The 20,291-nt window shown below is 35.1% G+C and overlaps 2 protein-coding genes across 2 annotated transcripts in view; both read left to right on the top strand.

The window, feature by feature from the left end:
• The window catches only part of lamb2l (laminin, beta 2-like), a 79,636-nt gene extending 63,948 nt beyond the window's left edge, over positions 1-15,688 (top strand). The window contains exons 26-36 of the mRNA XM_056448767.1: positions 978-1,350; positions 4,375-4,559; positions 5,866-6,113; positions 8,009-8,224; positions 8,305-8,449; positions 10,299-10,506; positions 10,865-11,006; positions 11,633-11,809; positions 12,563-12,721; position 13,090; positions 14,248-15,688. Of these exons, the coding sequence (XP_056304742.1) occupies positions 978-1,350; positions 4,375-4,559; positions 5,866-6,113; positions 8,009-8,224; positions 8,305-8,449; positions 10,299-10,506; positions 10,865-11,006; positions 11,633-11,809; positions 12,563-12,721; position 13,090; positions 14,248-14,384 (1,991 nt within the window). The 3' untranslated portion in view covers positions 14,385-15,688. The remainder of the gene's footprint in view (positions 1-977; positions 1,351-4,374; positions 4,560-5,865; positions 6,114-8,008; positions 8,225-8,304; positions 8,450-10,298; positions 10,507-10,864; positions 11,007-11,632; positions 11,810-12,562; positions 12,722-13,089; positions 13,091-14,247) is intronic.
• A 2,296-nt stretch (positions 15,689-17,984) lies between these two features.
• The window catches only part of lamb2 (laminin, beta 2 (laminin S)), a 74,480-nt gene continuing 72,173 nt past the window's right edge, over positions 17,985-20,291 (top strand). The window contains exons 1-2 of the mRNA XM_056448704.1: positions 17,985-18,139; positions 18,302-18,369. Of these exons, the coding sequence (XP_056304679.1) occupies positions 18,339-18,369 (31 nt within the window). The 5' untranslated portion in view covers positions 17,985-18,139; positions 18,302-18,338. The remainder of the gene's footprint in view (positions 18,140-18,301; positions 18,370-20,291) is intronic.

The following is a 20,291-nucleotide window of genomic DNA, read 5'->3' as shown; positions in this document are numbered from 1 at the left end:
TAATAACCGATTTATTCTATCTGTCATGATTACCAGCGATCTCTAACCACCAGAGGTCGCTGGTAAGAACTCACTTTCACATGGACTACATCTTATGAACTACAAATTCCACACACACACACCTGCTCCAAGTCTCCACTGATTGGACTCCCACAGCTGATGCTGCTTCTGGACTAATCACACACACTACTTTAGCAGCACACACACTCACTTCCTTGCTTACCTGTAAAGTGACAATTCAACGCGTTTTCCTTAGTCTTGTTTCGCCGTGTTTTGACCCTTGCCAAGTTTGTCTGTTTGTCCATGTTCACTGCCTGCCTTCCGACCTCTCGCCTGTTACAGAGACAACGTTAGGATCCAAGTGCAGGTTTATTCGGTAGTCAGGCAAGCGAGGGTCAACACAGGTGCAAACAGATGGATAAAGGCAAATCCAGAATCGTAGTCACTATAACAGGCGAGAGGTCGGAAGCCAGGCAGTGAACATGGACAAACAGACAAACTTGGCAAGGGTCAAAACACGGAGAAACGAGACTAAGGAAACCGCGTTGAATTGTCACTTTACAGGTAAACAAGACTCTGCAAGGAAGTGAGTGTGTGTGCTGCTAAAGTAGTGTGTGTGATTAGTCCAGAAGCAGCATCAGCTGTGGGAGTCCAATCAGTGGAGACTTGGAGCAGGTGTGTGTGTGTAGTTCATAAGATGTAGTCCATGTGAAAGTGAGATCTTACCAGCGACCTCTGGTGGTTAGAGATCGCTGGTAATCATGACACTATCTTTGCTAAAAAAACATTATTAGACAAACTGTGAAAATTTCCTTGCTCTGTTAAACATCATTTGATAAATATAAAAAAAAGAAAAAAAAATTCAAAGGGGGCTAATAATTCTGACTTCAACTGTAACTCAAATTGTAACTGTAACTACTGTAACTGTAACTCATCTCCGTTACATGATAATTAATCCTTCATCTTTCTCTGATCAGAGTGTAACTGCCATCCTCTGGGCTCTGAGACGACTCAGTGTGACCGCACAACAGGCGCGTGTGTGTGTAAGGACGGAGCTTCAGGACAGCGCTGTGACGAGTGTGCACGCGGCTTTACCGGAAACTTCCCCAAATGTGTTCCCTGCCACCCCTGCTTCCAGCTGTGGGACGATGCGGTGTGCAAGGTCAGCCGAGATCTGACCCACTTCAGGGATATCATTGCAATGATTCTGGAGAAGGGTGAGGTGCCTGGAGTCAGCGACAAGCGCATACTTGAACTGGAGAAGAAGCTGGCACAGGCTCAAGAGCTGATCCAGAATGGAGACAGAGAAGGAGCCTTTAACTTAATCAGCCAAACTGTTGATGACTTGAGGTAAAGATTGAAGACATTGTCAATTCTGGGCACTAAGATTAACATATTGAATTGTCTGTATCGTTTGTAAATGTTCAGTTTAATTATAGGAAAGATTTTTTTGGTCTTTGCTTATTATAATTAGTAGTATACAGTAGTATACTGCAAATACCACCAAAAGAGACATATGTAGATGAATATCTGAATATGCATTGATATGAAAAATTTGACAGATACAGACAATTCTTTATAATTGGAAGCTGATATCATATACTGTATATATATATATATATATATATATATATATATATATATATATATATATATATATGCTGATTAAAATAATATTTCTATTGATATTTCTAAGCTTTCTAATATTTTATTTTAAAATCTTGAAGGGATAGTTCATCTGAGCATGACAATTTACTCAGCATTTACTCACCCTTGGTGATTTCAAACCTTTATGAGTTTCTTTTTCTGTAGAACACAAAAGGAGATATTTTGAAGAATGTTGCAAAACTTTAGTCATTGATATCCATAGTAAAAAAATAGTTTGGAAGTCATTGGCTACTGGTTTTCAACATTCTTCAAAACAGATTCTTTTGTGTTCAACAGCAAAAAAATGCAACTTTGTTTGGAACAACTGTATCCGCTTGTTAAGGCATGACGTATCGGTGACTTGAATACTGTTTCCGGGTCCAAACCGCTACTCATTTGAATTGAGAAAAAATTTGTGCATGACTTTTTAGTCCTATAACACATTAAAATTAATTTTATATGAAATCAGTGTACACATCAGTCTCTGGACTTGCTGCATCAAATACCAAATCTTAAGAATATATAAAAAAATAAATCACTTTCTGGCCATCGGATATTAGACATATATACATATATATATATATTATAGACATATATATATATATATATATATATATATATATATATATATATATATATATATATATATATATATTGTGATCGTGATTTTTGAAAGTATTACAGCACTTTGTAAACATTTATTATTGACATTTGATGAGTCTTCCCATAGTTTGACATAACACTTGGATCCTGAAGCCGCTTTGCTTGACGTGACACTTGACAAGCGGATAGTACAACAACAATAACAAAAATAATAACAATAAAAATCTAAACTATGTCGAATTGAAGTTATGCAATAGACAGTAAAAGTAAATAAACAAATATTAACTTTCTATATAATGTATGTGGTAAATATAGGTGGGCATAGATTATTTTTTTTAATATAGATTAATCTAGATTAATTTCTAAATTAGAATATGTGTGCTACCCAAATAATAAATCTTTGAGAACAGGTTTCTCGAGCCAGGTGGAGCATTAGACCAGAGGCTCATCTCCTTTTTCCAAAATGCATCACAAACTGCTTAAGAAACTGTTTTACTTTGATGATTGGTGATGAAAATAAATTATGTTCATTAAGATGTATTTGTGTTTACTACCAGTTTATTCAGTTAAACATGAATGTTGAACTGTAGGCCTACATAAGCTCAAAACAGCGATTTCATACTTGCTTTTGATGTACGTACCTACAGAAAATGCTGCTTCTCAATGCCAAGTTTACAGAGCCCTGACGGTGTGTGAAAGATTGAGTATGTTTACTTGGGCAACAATACTTTTATACGATTTTAATATGAGTAAAACAATACTCTGATTAAGAGTCTACCATGTAAACAGAGATTTTTGATTACCTTAATGTGACTAAAGTCATTACTGAGCTAAACAGAAATGGAATTAAGACATGTGGAGTGCACATATTAGTGGCATAACTGAAGTAAACACTGCAATCAAACTATTACCGTCATGTAGGACTTTTCGCCATATTTTCCGACAAGATCCAAGACACAGGCGGCTGTCAGTAAAGGACCACACACAAAACACACGAACAAACATGCACACACACACACACACACACTGCGAAATGCGTTTTACGTTTGGCGACCGTTATTACAATCTATAACACTCTCACCAGTCCTTGCTCCTTATTTGCGTCTAATACACCAGTTTGTCACGACGGCAGGAATGAAATGTTCATGAGTTAAAGTGAAACTGCCGAACTGCAGTTAAAGTCAGGTATCCTGCTGATTTAATTCAGAAGGGCAATTTTTGTCAGACGGCTTACCGCTCAGGTATACATCCGCGCTAAAATATCAAGGTGAAAGTCATCATAGCTTGCGTAGAATAGACCCAGCTCCCAACCCAACTTTGAGAATAGATTAACGATTTTTATTTTATTAAAGATTTTTATTTATCGCGCGACAAGAGTCTAGAGTTAACGCAGCACGTTAACGCCAATAACGGCCCAGCACTAGTGGTAAAACAAACAAAACAAAGCAACGGTCAAAAACACGGAAGGCAAAGCAAGGAAACCGCGTTGTAATGTTCACAAACAGTAAAACAAGACTCAGCAATGAGGGTGTGAGAGTGAGCTGTATATATGTGAGTCTAATCAGTTCATGAATGGCTTCAGCTGTGATTGTTTGCAGTCAGACAGGATCTAGGCCAGGTGTGTGAGTGGTGCATGACTGGATGTTGTTGTTTTTTGCTGGCAGATTTGTAATTCTCCAGCAATCCGCATGGGCTAGATCACTGTAGACTGTGACATTAAGAATAATACACAGAGATAATCCATAATTTATCAGTTATATATGGCTATAATTTGTTTGTCATGTCAATAACAAAAACATCTTAAAATAATCATTTATCTGCCAGTACTAATATGGGAGCTGATATATTGTACCATGCATAAAATGTGTTTCAAACTTTGCTGAACACCAAACAAATTCATTTTAGCTTGATTTTGTTCACAATTACATAAACCAGTTTGTTTTTTTTAATTTTGAGTTATGTCAGGACATTTACATTAACAACGGTTAGATTATTATTCTAGTAATTCAATATAAACCATGTATTATGCAGCAAAAGCATTTTATTAATCCACAGTTGGAACTTCTTTGCATGTTAAATGAGAGTAATTTAAGTTTTTCTCCATCTATATGGTCTTATTTTCAGAGCGGAGATCGCATTGACTGATGGACGTCTGATGGGTGTGATACGGGATCTGAATGTGACCACAGACCATAACAATGATCTGAAAAGGAACCTAACTGCCCTGGAGAAAGAACTGAAAGATCTGAACAATACGCTTCACCAGCTGAGCAGAGAGCTGGAGAACTACCTGACTGCTGGACTGGCAGGTAAAATATTATTTAACATTAAGAAGTATTAGTTTTGAAACACAAAATCAAAACTAACCAAAGAAAATATGTTTTTTTTTAATCAGAGAACATATTATTAAGCTTAGTTTGTTTTTCAGCGATCTGGTTGTCTGTAATGATATAACATCACCGTTAATGTCACATATTTGGGTATTATTTTTAAATAAACAATGTATGGGTTGCAACTAACATTTTAAACTTGTCCGGAAGTCATTTTGTTTTAATGTGATGTTCAGATGTTTAGATGTCTTGTTTTAATGTTGAGAAAAGCCCAATAAAAATAATAATAAAAAAGAAACATTTTTAACCTCCAGTTAGTTCTTTATTAAAGTCAAATGAACCATTATTAAAAAAAATTGCACTATTACTTTTTATTTCATTTTTTTGTGCCGTTTCATTTAAAAATGTAAAATTAGCAAAGTAAAAATGCATTTAAAAAGCACCATGTTGTGTAAGGAAAGAGATAGTGCTGCTAAACTTGACATTATAGAAATGTTATTTGCATTTGCATAATTTCTTGTTTTCATATTTTTGTACCTAAGCCTGATAGTAAACAAATTATTAATATATAAAATGACTTGATCAGTTTTACAAAATACAATCGGTAACACTTTACAATAAGATTCATTAGTTAATGCATTTACTAACATGAACTAATCATGAACAACACTTGTACAGCATTTATTAATCATAATTTAACATTTACTAATGCATTATTAACATAATAACTATAACATAATAACATATTAATAACATATTAACATTATTGCATTCTGCTTGTTAACATTAGTTAATGCACAGTGAGTTAACATGAACTAACAATGAACAACTCTATTTTCATTAACTAGCGTTTACTAACATAAACAAATACTGTAGTAAATGTATTGTTCATTGTTTGTTCATGTTAGTAAATGCGTTAATGAACATTAACTAATAAACTTTATTGTAAAGTGTGACCATACAACCAAGTTGCAAAAAATCAATGCATGAACTTGGTCAAAAGTGGAAAATTTCTATAGATTACACATCTACACCGTAAAAATTATATGACAAAAAATCATGACAATAAATGTTTTCATGTTACTTTTAATTGAAATTTCCAATAATGTTTTAGTCAGTTTTGGACGATGTAAGTTTAGATAAGTAAAAAAATTATTTGATTCAGCTTAGCAGGAATTTACCTGCAGATTACATACTGATGACTTGATTATATTTTCATTCACACCATCATTTTCATAATAAACATTGAAATGAGGTTGATGTTTTTGCTGTTTCCCTTTTACAGAGCAATTTGCGAATGTGCTGAAGTACTACCAGAGATCCCTGAATTCAGAGCAGCGCTGTAATGCCTCCGTATATGGACCCCAGAGTCCTGTGGAACAGTCTCAGGACACACGTAACCGTACCGAAGCCCTGTTGAAAGACAAGAAGGACAGCCTCCTGCGTACAGCCACAGCAAACAATAAATCCCTGTCTGAACTGGAAGAAAAAGCTCATGAGATCAACCGAAAGGTCCATCACCTTAGCACCAAGGTAGAGACTTTGGGTAAAACTTGACAGCAAGGGACACATTCTTGTTTATGTCATGATTTAAAAGTGAAGAATTTAGTTTAAGAAAGTAGTTTCGGCACTACTAGCGTCACTTATTTGAAAGACAAAAAATAAAGCATGTTTTCAGACAACTTTTGTAACTACTACTTAAAGGCACAGTATCACCACAAGAGGGCTCATTTTCACAGTAAACAAAAGAGTAGTTTGATGACAGTGCCTAGCAAGCATTTTCTGTCTTTAAAAGATGTCTAATAGATGTCTAATAAACGTCTTAACATAGTCATCTTTCAGTAGCTACGTTTCCATCCGCCTATTTTATGAGCATTTTGGATATGCGCATAAAAAACGGTTGTGTGAAATGCCAAGATGCGCATACATTTTTTATTCGATAAGAAAAGATGTGCATAAACTATGATGGAAACACTTTTATCGAACAAATTCCAGTATGTGCATTAAAAAAGGTCATGTGATTTTGTAATAAGAGATTTTGTGTGTGAATGGACAAACCAGCTGGCTGAGCACACTGTAAAACATCTGAAATGTTGTTTTGGTCATTCTAAAACACTTTAACCATTTCAGTATTGGTGTTCTTATATTATGAATTACCTCCAGAATCAAGAGCGTCTGTGTTCCGTGTCTCACACTTCAAATGCCACCGCGCATTCACTGCGTGTCAGGATTGCCCTCTGAGGCACAAGTCATTTATTTAATTAAGAAAAGATTCACACAGCTTCTCTATTCGCAGCAAATTCCGTTTTTACTGTTGATATTTGGTGCTAGACAGTCAGGAAGTGATGATTTTGTTTGCTTGGACTCGTTGGATGGAAGCGCTGCTTTATTCGCACGTCTTTTATGTGATAATCCAGTTTTGCGCATAAAGTTAATGCGTATTTTTGGATGTAAACATAGCTAGTGAAAATCTAATAGACGTCTTAGAATAGCCCAAAACTAGACTAGTCATCAACTGAATAGAAACCAATGACTTCACATATAAAATCTAATCTCTCTATTTGACGACTAGTCTAGTTTTGGGCTATTCGTAGATGTCTATTAGTTTTTCACTGACAGCTCAAGTTTAGCCTTGTTTTAGCCTAGCTGTCTGCGTTTAGATGTCTATTAGACATCAATTAAACACAAAATTGTTTGCTGGGTGACTAAACGTGGAATCATGAGAGTTGTCATCTTACATCCTAAAGGAATTCAATTCTATTTGAACATTTTTTGAAACATTTGTTAAAATGTAAATACAAAAGTCAGCAAATTATATAGCACTGTTGTAGTGTTTTTTGGATATTTGAATGATGAAATTCTACATATTGTGTATTTAAGCTCACTGTCCTATTTCATGTACAATTATTGTCAAATGTACATTATTTTACAGTTCATATGGAAAGTAGCTTGTGGATAAAACTTGAGGTTGACCTACATGTTTAGAAGAAGTTGTGTCTCGATTGAAACCCAAACATTTTCTAACTTTCTTCTAATTTGAAAAAAAAAGTGCTACAATTTTTTTATCCTGGTTTTACATTCTATAGATTTTTTTGGCAAGTCTTCATGTTGTGTTTCTTTTAATGCATCAGTGATAGTCCCACATCAGCCAAACAACTTCTACAGTAGCCACGCCCCAAAATTCTCACAATTGGCCAAGCTGAAAAGTGACTGACAGATATGTTAATGAACAATAAACTGGGTTAAAGGGATAGTTCTCCCCAAAATGAAAGTTAGTTTGGGTGTCAATGGCTGCTGGTTTCCAACATTCTTCAGACTATCTGAGGAAAGATTCAGAAAAATGTACATACTGTAATTTTCATTTTTGTGTGAACTAGCCATTTAAGAGAATTAATATTGATAGAAAAACTCATAACTTCACATTTCAGGTCTGCGGTGGCCACGGCAATGCCAATGTGAATGGTAGCTGTGAAGAGAGCCCCTGTGGAGGAGCGGGATGTCGTGGCAGTGATGGTGTGCTGAAGTGTGGAGGTAGAGGATGTAATGGAACGGTTGGCGCTTCAGTGAAGGCTTTGAACAATGCTGACGAGGTCCATAAGAACCTGACCGCAGTCAGTGAGGAGCTGCAAACCATGGCTAAGAAGGTAAAAGTGTGTCCGGTTGAACATGTGCAGTGTGTGCCTGCTTGTGAAAGAGCCTGAAATTATCTTTGATTGTTTCTCAGCTACGAGACATCGCTACGCTCACTCAAACTGTGAAGACACAAGCCAAAGAAACTCTTGATAAAGCCCAGAACAAGAAGGACATGTTTGAGAAGTCCAACAACATGCTCAAAAACTTCATCCAGAAGATTAAAGACTTTCTGAATGGTCAGTAGATTGTTAATATATTGTTTTTGTGTTGGTGAGAGATGAGGTTAGAGAGAAAATGTGCTCACCCTCATGTTGTTTGTTGTTGATTTTCTGTAAAATTAAAGGATTTATTTTGCAGATTGTCTATAAAAGCATGATGAAACAGAGCTGTTTGTTAACAAAAAAAGTATTTAAATAAACTAGCTTTCAAACGTTTGGGGTTGTGCTCATCAAAGTGGTAGCGTCTAAAAACAGTAATATTGTAATTATATTATGAATTAATATTGTGGTTAAATTGAGTTTAAAAAAACTCATTTTAAAAGATAAAGTTTTTATTACAAATATATTTTTGCTGTGGTTACAAACTCACAACAGTGGTCTATCAAAATCAGGTGTTTTTTTGTATCAATGTTGAACAACTCCAATATAACTTCACTTTAAACAAAAGTTGCACATTGTTACTTTTGACTCCATAGGCAGGGACAAAAGTCACACATGGGTGGGTCAAAAGTAACACAACAATATTTGCTATAGATTTACTGGCCTAATCTTGTTTATTTTAAATATACTGTATCTGACTATGACCTTGTTATTAATAGCAACCTGTACATATATTCATCTATTGTTAATCTCTGTTCATAGCTTATACAACCTGTATATAATGTTCATAGTACATCCATCTGTAAATATTACCCATAGATTTTCTATAATTGCACTTTATAACTTATCAAATATCCTGCACTTGCTGCTATTGCACTCCTGATTAGACCTAAACTGCATTTCGTTGCTCTGTACTTGTGCATGTATGATGACAATTAAGTTAAATGTAATGTAATGTAATCTAATCTAATCTAATCTAATCTAATCTAATCTAATGTTAATTGCAAACATATTAGGTCCTTTATTTTTGCTAAAAAAAAAATCTAATAAAATTAAACAGCATATTCATTTTAAATTTCGCTTTCATCAAATGTTTCAAAAGCAATTCAACAATGCAATATGTTAAAATTTTCTGTTTTTTATATATTTTGTATTATTATTGGGAATATGCATTAAATTTAAAAACATCTAAATCCAAACACTGCAAACTGGAAGTGAAAAATAAGGTATGGCTATTAGCAGTGGGACATAAATATCAGAGTTACAGTGTTTGAACCTGATTTACTGTTAAACTGAAAAACTCTGACATTTCAAACTTAAGGATGTGTGATTGCACTAAATAACCTGTATATTGATCATAAGTGTGATGCATGAAAAGTGAAACACAACTTGTAGTAAGGAAAAAAGAACCACTACTATAATTTAAATTCTGCACTTAAAAACAAAAATTTGGAGCTAACTGCAGGACATGGTCCCAAATTCACATGGTATTTGGCAGCTCCAGCAAGGGTTGCATGCTGAATTATAGCCATTAAATCAAATGTTGTCAGGGCTTTGAGAAAATCGCTTTGTTACTTTTGTCCCACGTTACTTTCGTCCCCGCTCCCACTTAATATTGTGAAAATATAACTAATTTATTAAACCTTACAAAAAATGAAAACCTTAGTAACCCTAAACTTTCGAATGCTTGATAACGAGTTTAAGAACATTTTGTTCAATAGATTTTTCCAAATTATGATCAATATCTTAACATAATGATCAGATTAGTGCAGTATTTATTGTAAATCATGTCTTACCTCTCTGCACTGATCTGCACTTGGTGTATGGAACAATACTTTAACATACTATAAAATAGTATCTTTTAAACAATGTAAGAGTGTGAAAATTTTACTGTAAATGTTTTCAATTTTGTTTATGTTTACAATGATGTTTACATTTCACATTACAGTTCACATACTTTTAATTCCAAATCTCATGTTATATTTAGAGGAGGGAGCAGATCCAGAAAGCATTGAAAAAGTGGCCCAGCAGGTTCTGGCAATCTCCTTGCCGGTCAACAGGACTGTAATAATCAACTTAGTGGAGCAAATCAAAGGCAGCATCGTCAACCTCACCAATGTAGAGGGAGTGTTCAATCACACCTCAGAACAACTGGCCAAAGTCAACGATCTACTCAAAAAAGCTCAGGATGCAAAGTAAGTGAGAGAGAACGTTGTTCAATATTTGACTCAAAGATGCATTCTAATTTAATGGCACTTTGGCGCCATTTGCACCTGTAAGATGTGTTTTCATCAAACCCATGACAAGTACACAATGCAAAATATAGATGGGTCTAAAATGTTTTGAGCTTGCTCACTTTTAAAAACTTCCACAGGTGGTATATAAGTCACATTTCTTTAGATTGCTTTCATAATGTAAGTGCTTGCATCATCAAACGCATTTAGACAGCTTCAAAAGACAACATGATCATCAACATGAGCGAACATGATCATTTTGGTCCATAAAAAAACATGTTAATAGCAGAAAGTCTTATGTTTTTTGTGTTTTGCGCAGGACACAAGCTGAAGGAGTGAGTGATAATATCAATACAACAAAAGAAGCACTTGAAACCTCCCAGAATGCTATAAAGAAAGCAGAAGAGGAGATGAGCACAGCTCTGGAAAACCTCAAGAATATCCAGAACATCACTGCCATGGTAAACCTCATTTACACTTTTCTATACTGTATAAAAAACGTCTCTGCACTGCTCTTTTAATAGTTTTAGTAATTTTGAAGTAGCATTTTTTTTCATCATTTTAAGTCTGCTATATTCACCAGGGCTTTATTTGTTAAGAACAAGAATTATGACATTAAAATATAGTTAGCATTCAAGATTTTTAAGAATGATTTCTGTAAAAATATATTTTAAAAAGATTTTTTTTCTTGTAAATCAAAGCTTTATTTTTCAGCATCATCATTACTCTGGTCTTCACTGTCACATGACCTTTCAGAAGTCATTCTAATATGAAATCATTTTAGTATCATTTTCATTCTAATTTCCTGGTCAAGAAATATTTCCTAATATTTTCTGTGTTGAAATCAGGTGTGCTGCTTAATATACTAGTAAAAGACGTGATAATATCATCTATAATTATCTGATAAATAGATACATAGTCATTTGTAATAAAATAATATGATAAATGACTTTGGTTGGATTTGATTAATGCATTCCTGCTAAATCAAAGAATTACATTAGATAAATAAATAAATGATTGATAGATTAAATGATAAACAATGGTGTATAATTTGATCTAATCACATTTATTTCTCTTTCATGACCAGGTTGATGACAAACTCTTAAGTTTAGACAACAACCTTATGGATGTGATGATGCGTTTGGCCAATTTGTCACATGGAGTGGATTTATTAAAGAATAAAACGGAGCAGAACAGGGAGATGGCCAAAGAAGCCAAAGCCCAGTCGGACAATGCAACTCGAGAGGCAGCTGGACTTCAAGAGGTGTGTGTTTGCATTTAAAGATTTACTGCACTGATTCAGGGTGGCGCAGTGGGTAGCGCTGTCGCCTCACAGCAAGAAGGCAAGAAGGTCGCTGGTTCGAGCCTCGGCTGGGTCAGTTGGCATTTCTGTGTGGAGTTTGCATGTTCTCTCCGTGTTGGCGTGGGTTTCATGTTGTGCTCTGGTTTCCCCCACAAGTTCAAAGACATGCGGTATAGGTGAATTGGGTAAGCTAAATTGTCCATAGTGTATGTGTGTGAATGAGAGTGTATGGGTGTTTCCCAGTGATGGGTTGCAGCTGGAAGGGCATCCACTGTGTAAAACATATGCTGGATAAAAAATAAAATGAATGAATATAGAGATTCAGTGCTAAAGTCCGTATGAAATCAAAATGTATGATTTTTTATTTTGCTAGCGGACATTGTTAGTCCTAAGGTAAACAATTTGTCAGTGCAAGTTAATCCACTGAAAAAAAATAGTTAATTCTCTATCAAATCTATCCATTATCTTCTATCTCTTATGGCAGTCCTTCACTGATGATGTCAGTTTGACCGCTTTGGTAAAATATGCTTAGCCACGCCCCTCCATCTGTTAGCGAAAGATGAGTGGAGGAGCACAAAAACATAACCCCGCCCCCTAATCAATATTCAGATTTAGTTGGAAATGCCTCATTAATCTGGAATAAACTTCTGCAGCAACTTCCAGTTCATACAGATTTTCAAATTGAATGTAAATGTGTATGTTTATGATCAACAGGAGCTGACAAATGCTGAGACTCTGTACAAACAGCTGAAAGAGAAGGTGGACTCGGCTGGAGGGACAGGAGAAGGCAATGTTAATCAGAAAGCCATAGAGATGAAGAAAGAAGCAGAAGATCTGCTGAAGAAGGCCACCATGGGCATGGAAACTCTCAAAGTATGTGCACAATGGCATTTAAAAGTTACTGAAGTACAACATTTAATGCATAGCTCATTAGAACATTAAGCATCTGTGTATTGTTTATGTTCTCATTTTGCTGTTAAAAAGGATAGTTCACACAAAAAGGAAAATTCTTTCCTCTTTTACTCCCTCTTCACTTGTTCTAAGCCTGTTTGAGTTTTTTTCTGTTACACACAAAAGAAGATGTTTTGAAGAAAGCTGGAAACCTGTAACCATTGACTTCCCATGGTATTTGTTTTTCCAACTGTGAAAATCAATGGTTACAGGTTTTCAACAAACCTGTAGTTCAGAATATCTTCTTTAGTGGTCAGCAGAATAAAGAAACTTATAAAGGTTTATTTAAGAGTTCACACTTTGCTGATGATTGATTATAAAGCGTGTTTGGCATGCTGTCCCGGGAGAGAGAACTGAGCTCTTAAGATCCTCGAGCATGGGGCTCCCTCTCTTTGTAGGGTGAGAGGGGAGTTTGAGCTCAGGTATATCTCGAAACTCCTCTGCTGTTGAAGCTAATGAACAAATAGGGATTGCTCTTAAGAGATGACTACTTACTAGGAGCACGTCTATGGTGCTGATTTGGATTAGTCAATTAACTTAAGTTGCATGTTTTCGGATGGTGGAAGGAAACTGTGGGACCCGGGGGAAACCCACGTTAGCGCAGGGAGAACGTGTAAACTCAGCAGAGAAACGTTGACTGGCTTGGGAAGGACTAGAACCAGTGACGTTCTTGCTGTGAGGCAACAGTGCTAACCACTGGGCCACCGTGCCACCCATCTAGGAAGGGAGGAGGAGTAGGGGTGGAAGGGGGGATTCTTCAAAACGAAGATGGCTGTGGTAGGGAACATGGATATTATTTATGGAGACTTAGGAATCGGCTGATTGGTGAATCATGTGTTAGCTAATGCTGGACCAGCTGTGTTCAATCATAAGCATGTGATCCTCTCGAAATTAGTTTATAAATAAACTTCACTAACTATTTGAGGGGGTGATGGGGTGGCACAGTGGGTAGCGCTGTCACCTCACAGCAAGAAGGTCACTGGTTCGAGCCTCGGCTGTGTCAGTTGGCATTTCTGTGTGGAGTTTGCTTGTTCTCCCTGTGTTTGCGTGGGTTTCCTCTGGGTGCTCCGGTTTCCCCCACAAGTCCAAATACATGTGGTACAGGTGAATTGGGTAAGCTAAAAATTGTCTGTAGTGTATGTGTGTGAATGAGTGTGCATAAATGTTTTTTCCCAGTGATGGGTTGCAGCTTGAAGGGCATCCGCTGCGTAAAACATATGCTGGATAAGTTGGCGGTTCATTCCGCTGTGGCGACCCCAGATTAATAAAGGGACTAAGCCGAAAAGAATGAACGAATGAATGAACTACTTGAGGGAGAGTAAAAAATAATGAGTACATTTTCCTTTTTGTGGGAACTATACCTTTAAATGTTGAGCAATTTGAATTTATTAGTCTGTATTTTGCTCGTTTTTAATTTTTCTGTTTTTTTTTGTTTCCCAAAATTGAAGAATTGGAGAGAAAGTTCAACAAGAACGAGCTGAAAATGCAGCAGCAACGGGATGAACTGACAGATCTGGAGAAAAACGTTACAGACGTCAGAGAATATATCCGATCAAAAGTCATGGCCTACAACAACTGTCAGTAGAAACTGTAAATGAATGCTGAAAGCCTGAAATCAGTTTATCCTCTCAATCACCCCTAAATGGCTGTTCAAATATGAATCATCATCTTTATCACTTATACACCTAGTTACTTATTAGGTCTTATTGCCATCCTACTAAATCAGTGGTTCTCAAATGTTTTCAAGTATTGGTGAGTTGTAAAACAAATCACGGGCCAACAACTTATACCTCAAGTCTCATTCAGTGGCCTTTTTTACTTTTCTGCTCTTGAGGCAAAATTGAAGCCCATTTTTTCCCCCAAACTGCTTATTTCTTCATGTTTCACTGACACTAACTGACTGTTTACTAGCTAAGAAAGAGAGTTGTCAGCCTATTTTATGTTTTTATTTTGTTTGTGTGTCATGAGAGCACAGTGGGTAGCACGATCGCCTCACAGCAAAAAGGTCACTGATTCGAGCTTCGGCTGGGTCAGTTGGCATTTCTGTTTGGAGTTCTGTTTGGAAATAAATTGACTATAGTGTATGTGTGTGAATGAGAGTGTATGGATGTTTCCCAGTGATGGGTTGCAGCTGGAAGGGCATCCGCTGCGTAAAACATATGCTGGATAAGTTGGCGGTTCATTCCACTGTGGCGACCCCATATTAATAAAGGGACTGAACCGAAAAGAAAATGAATGCATGAATGTTTTGTTTTGTTTGCTTATTAGCATATCAGACCACACTTTGAGACCACTGTATAAAGGGAATTTGAACAATGTTATGTGCCCAAACAAAGTTTTTTGTTCCACCAAGGATGCATTAAATTGATCAAACGTGTTTAAAGGGATTTAAAATGTTACAGTACATTTCTCTTTCAAATAAATGCTGCTGCTCCTTTGAACTTTCTGTTCAGCAAGAATCCTAAAAAAAGTATAATGGCCTCCAAAAAAAAAAAAATTAACAAAGCAACATAACTCTTTTCAAAATTGATGGTAATTACTTTAAACATGTTACTTGAGCAGCAAATGAGCATATTTGGATGATTTCTGAAGTAATTGCTACTAAAAATTCAGCCTTGACTTGACATAAATATATAACATTCTAATGTCAAACAAAAATAAATAAAATTATAGTAATATTTCACATTATTCTTGATTTTGCTCTATTTTTGATCACATATATGCAGCTTTGGTGGCCATAAGAGACAAAATTATTAAAAATATCTGATGTTAGCAACCCTTGACCGAGTACTGTATACACATATTGACATGGCTAACACCATATCTTCTTTTTTATATTGAGTATAAGACATATATGAACACATTAAACCTTTGATATGGACTACAAAATGCATTGTTTTGTTTTATTTTCACGGAGAAACAGCTTTAGTTTTTGGGTACTAAATCTGAACAACAGAGGGCGATAGAGAATGTTAAAAAGGACCCATTGCAACATTTTGGTGCGTTTATAATTCAAGTCAGTCCTTAAATGTATGCTTGCAATGTATGTTTCTGAATATCAGCTTTGTTTCAGCACTATATGTTGAAGCTTTAAACTCATTTGCTCCTCTATCTCTGCATCGTGCTCTCTGGGTTAGTGTTAGTGTTAGGCAGGATATGTTCATTTATGGAGTAATCCTGTCAATGTTTGGATCAGTGGCTTTAGCTGACCCCGAGCTTTGATTCATAACCTCTTATACATTTTTTTTCACTGTGTATTTTATCATTGTAAGCATGTGGAATGTTGTTTTGTTTTAAAACCAGGGATTTGAGAACTGCAGTGTAAAAAAATTAAAAGAAAGATGGTTTTATTTCATAACCAGTGGGTAAACATTAGTGTTTTTTGATTAAATGTTGCTGATCTAAAAGAAACCCCTTGTTGAAATACGTTACTAATAAATTCAGTTTGTGTCCTGTATTCACATAATGTTTAACATGTAGGTCTTTCAATGGTCATTTGCATAAATCATACTTGTTTCTCAAATATACAGGTTTCCTTAAAGGTTACCTACTTATTTAAGGAGAGATCTTGCAGGCAAAACAGTATTTTTTTGTCAAGTAGATTTTGGACTTTTTGAATTTTCACAATGTTTTTTTTTCAGTCTAATGTAAAGAAAACATTTAAAATACACCTTTAAGTGTTTCTTTTCTCCCACTTTATTAATTTGCATCTGTAGATTTTAATATATCTCCACTTATATCTCCACTTCATAGATATATTCATACTATTCGAAAGGTTTTTACTGAGTGTTCATATATAATTTGTCTTATTATATAGGCTACAGTTTATTCTACAAGAAAAGTTTTAAAGATATTTACTTTTTTGGCTGTATATGCAGATTTTTTAAAGGGATGATAAAAGAGATTCACATGACTCCCACTGTAAAAAGCTTTAAATGTGACCAAAATATTACAACTTTGAACCTGAACTATTTTAAACCATCTGATTTCATTGCTGGAAATGTATGCAGATAAGCACGAATTTAATGAAATGATGCTCATTTGCATATTTAAACAAGTTATTTTGCAAAGCATCATACAATAATTATTAGGCCCGTAGCCAGGGGGATTCGGGTGGTTCGAAAGACCCACCCCTCAATGACAAAGGTCCAGAATTTGTCCCATACATGAGCTAATTTGTCCAATTTTGACTGCTGCGCCATCATAAATTGTGAAAATAACCCATCGAAAAAGGCTTTACGACCAAGCAGAGTTCTCTGTTGACCGTCACATTGTTGTGACTTCAGCTAATCAGTTTTGGCCAATGCAAACTATTATTTTTCATGAGTCCAACATCCAGCTGTGCAAGAAAACATACAGTCTGATGTAAGTGAAGTCATCTTTCACTACTGTTTTGTTTTTAAATAGAGAAAACATTTTACAAGTAACTTTTGTTCTAAATCTTGGACCCTATTGAATCAAAAATGACAGATAAAAAGGTGTGAAGCACCAAAAGCAGAATATTAAGCTGAATTTGGCCATTACTAATACTCATTTGGCTATTGTTGTTATTTATACATTTCCAATCAAATGTACTTTTTTACAAAAGATTATTATTATTATTATTATTATTATTATTATTATTATTATTATTATTATTATTATTGAATGTGCTGGCCAGTTTGTTATTTGCCTAATAAATGACAATTGTCCACAGTTTTAATTTTAAAACTTTTTAATTAAATTAATTCCTTTTTTTCCTAATGATATATAATGTAATACATTTGTATTTTTAAAAATAAGATTTTTTTTAATATTTCTTTTTTGAGAGTGAGGTGAATAACTGCAAAAATGTCCACTTTTTGAGGAAAAATACCCACCGCTTTCACCAGGCTGGCTACAATTCTAATAATGGTCATAATTCTTGTGATGTAATGTAATCGATGGGGAAGTGTGGTGAAGTATTAGTTAACCTTTTTACTTTATTTAATTGCAGAGTTTTGCCTTAAATCTGTTTAAAATGAATACAACGTTGTCTCCAAATACGTACTACACTACTGTTTATTATCACTTGAGTCCTTTTAAATCTGTTTTCAGAAGCAGGCGCATTCCCGTTCGACTATGCGCGTTCATGTACTGGCGTTCCGGAAAACGAGAAGTGGATTTATTCTGAAGGACTCTGTGATTCTTGTGGGCCGTAGCGTTGTTTTATCAACTGTTTAATCCAGCACGTGATTTCCATCAGACTTTTCCCACACAGCTGCAACAGGACTACAGAAAGTCCGTCTGACTGAGAAAGCGCTCAAACTGTCTATATGGCTAAAAGAACAGGCTGACCATCGACATTATCACTGTAAACATGTGAGTACGCGCTTCCAGTATTACTACAGATACACGTATGTTTGTATGTTTTTTTCTAATGTCACTGGAGTTTTTTTGTTGCGAAGTGCACGTTGTCCAGTAGTTTCATTTGAAAAGCCGAAGTTGTGTGACTGACAGCTTATTGGTAATTTCATATTTTAGAGGCGCGCGGCAGTTGAAGATTCATCACCATAAAGCCATGCGCGCGCTTCTGTTGCTGTCCATCTGTGGTAAGTGCAGCATGAATAATTAAATAATGTATTTTTTGATATTATATTGTTTTGGCGTTTTGTCTGTTATGTTATTAGAGCCCAGCTGACAATGTTTTTGTGTAGTATTGTTATTTAGTCAATGTTGTACAGATTATTTTCCTCAGGCACAATGGGTAACATATTAGTTTAATGTACAGTGTATGCAAATTGCCTTCCATTGCTTTCGTTTCATTTTTTTTTACTCATTTATTTATTTTTAATTAGGCTACTATCATTACATTTAAGTGCTCCCATTAAATGCTATCCATTGTCACAATATTTTATATGTCAAAGCAATCTTTTCATGCATATATTGTATAGAACAAGAAGGTTTTGACACAAAAACAAAAATATTTTCTACAATTTAGTCAGTGCTTAACATACTATTTTACCACAAAATGTTTATTTAGAAATGTGCAATTAAACTGTAAGCTATTACAGTTTTATAAATAATAAGATTAATAATGAGATTAGAATTTTTAAGTAAAAAAATATTTAATAAAGAAGTAGGAAAAAATACTTATTTTTAAAATGCTAATTTATTGTCATGCATCATTAAAAAATAACTGTTAAAACTTATTTAAAACCAACTTAAAACAGATTAAAAACTGTAGCCTGTAGGTAAATAACAAACTGGCCTGCTCATTTGTAAATTGTGAATTTCTAAATTTGAATAATTAAAAATGTAATTTGTTTTAAAGCCTTCTTCTATCTGTTATTTTCACAATTTGTGATGCATACCCTCAAAAATGGCACTCATTTGAGCTCATATAGAGGCCAAATTAAGGACTATGTCAGTGTGGGGGGAGGCCCGTAGCCATGGGGGGATTTTCGAACCACCCGGACCCCCATGGCTACGGGCCTGTAATAGCATTTCTAATAAGGATCATAGTGATGACGACCCAAAATACTAATTAATTGTCATTTTAAATGCCATTATGATATGATTATTTATGATATGTTTACTTTACATGTGGGCTTCTTTACATATAAGTGAGCTATAACTGGTCAAATCAAGCATGCTGTTTTTTTTTACATAAATGTCTGTTACACTGAATTACAGTAGATAATTATCTAACTAATTTTGGAACTATTTTCAAAAATATTTCACGAAACATTTAAGTAGACAAATGTGTGCCTTGTCCATATATTCTTTTATTATTATGATTTATTTTGCTTTGTTCAAATTTGCTGATGTGACTGGCATCATCATTGTGATTGCAAATCCGCATTCGGTTATACCTTTTGCTTTATCCAGATGTGTTATGTACTGTACAATATGTAGACAGGAACTCATACCTTCTTTGCATTTAGATGTGTATGGCCAAGTTTAATCATTCACCAAATGTCTTTGTGCCGGACTCATGAATAATTTTCACCAAAACTCACGTCTAGTCTATCGATGTTGTTTTGGAAGCTAGATGGGAGAACTTTTCTCAAAGGTCTCCAGACCATGTTATTATTACCCCCCTCAGGCGGCAAGTTAGTCTATTGGCTTATTTCCTTGGTCTGTCTTATTAAAGCTAAAACAAATTTACAGACATGTAAAAAGGCAAACAGGAGGTCAGCAGGTTACAGAGAGGCCACGGTTATTGGATTAGTGAGTGACAGTTCTTCACTCATTGAGTTAACACAGGTTCTCTCATCTTTATAATAGCATTAACCAAATATACGCATCCTTGATTACTCTCTCTTTGATGAATTAGACACACCCTTTGGATATGAGAAACAAAATCTGCTCAGTCGAGTATACTGACCTTTACATTCCATTTTCTCAACCTTTTTATCCTCCGGTCCAGGGTTTTGCAAACTGGGAGTTTGCCGTTGGATATATTTCAGCGACTTTTAGTGGGCTGTGCTTACAAAGAAGAGATTGCATTTAATGAAATATGCAAGCAAAC

Source organism: Danio aesculapii, chromosome 23, assembly GCF_903798145.1.
Source record: "Danio aesculapii chromosome 23, fDanAes4.1, whole genome shotgun sequence".
Classification (NCBI taxonomy): Eukaryota; Metazoa; Chordata; class Actinopteri; order Cypriniformes; family Danionidae; genus Danio; species Danio aesculapii.
The sequence above is the reverse complement of the archived record's forward strand: the minus strand, read 5'-3'. Positions and strand labels throughout refer to the sequence as shown.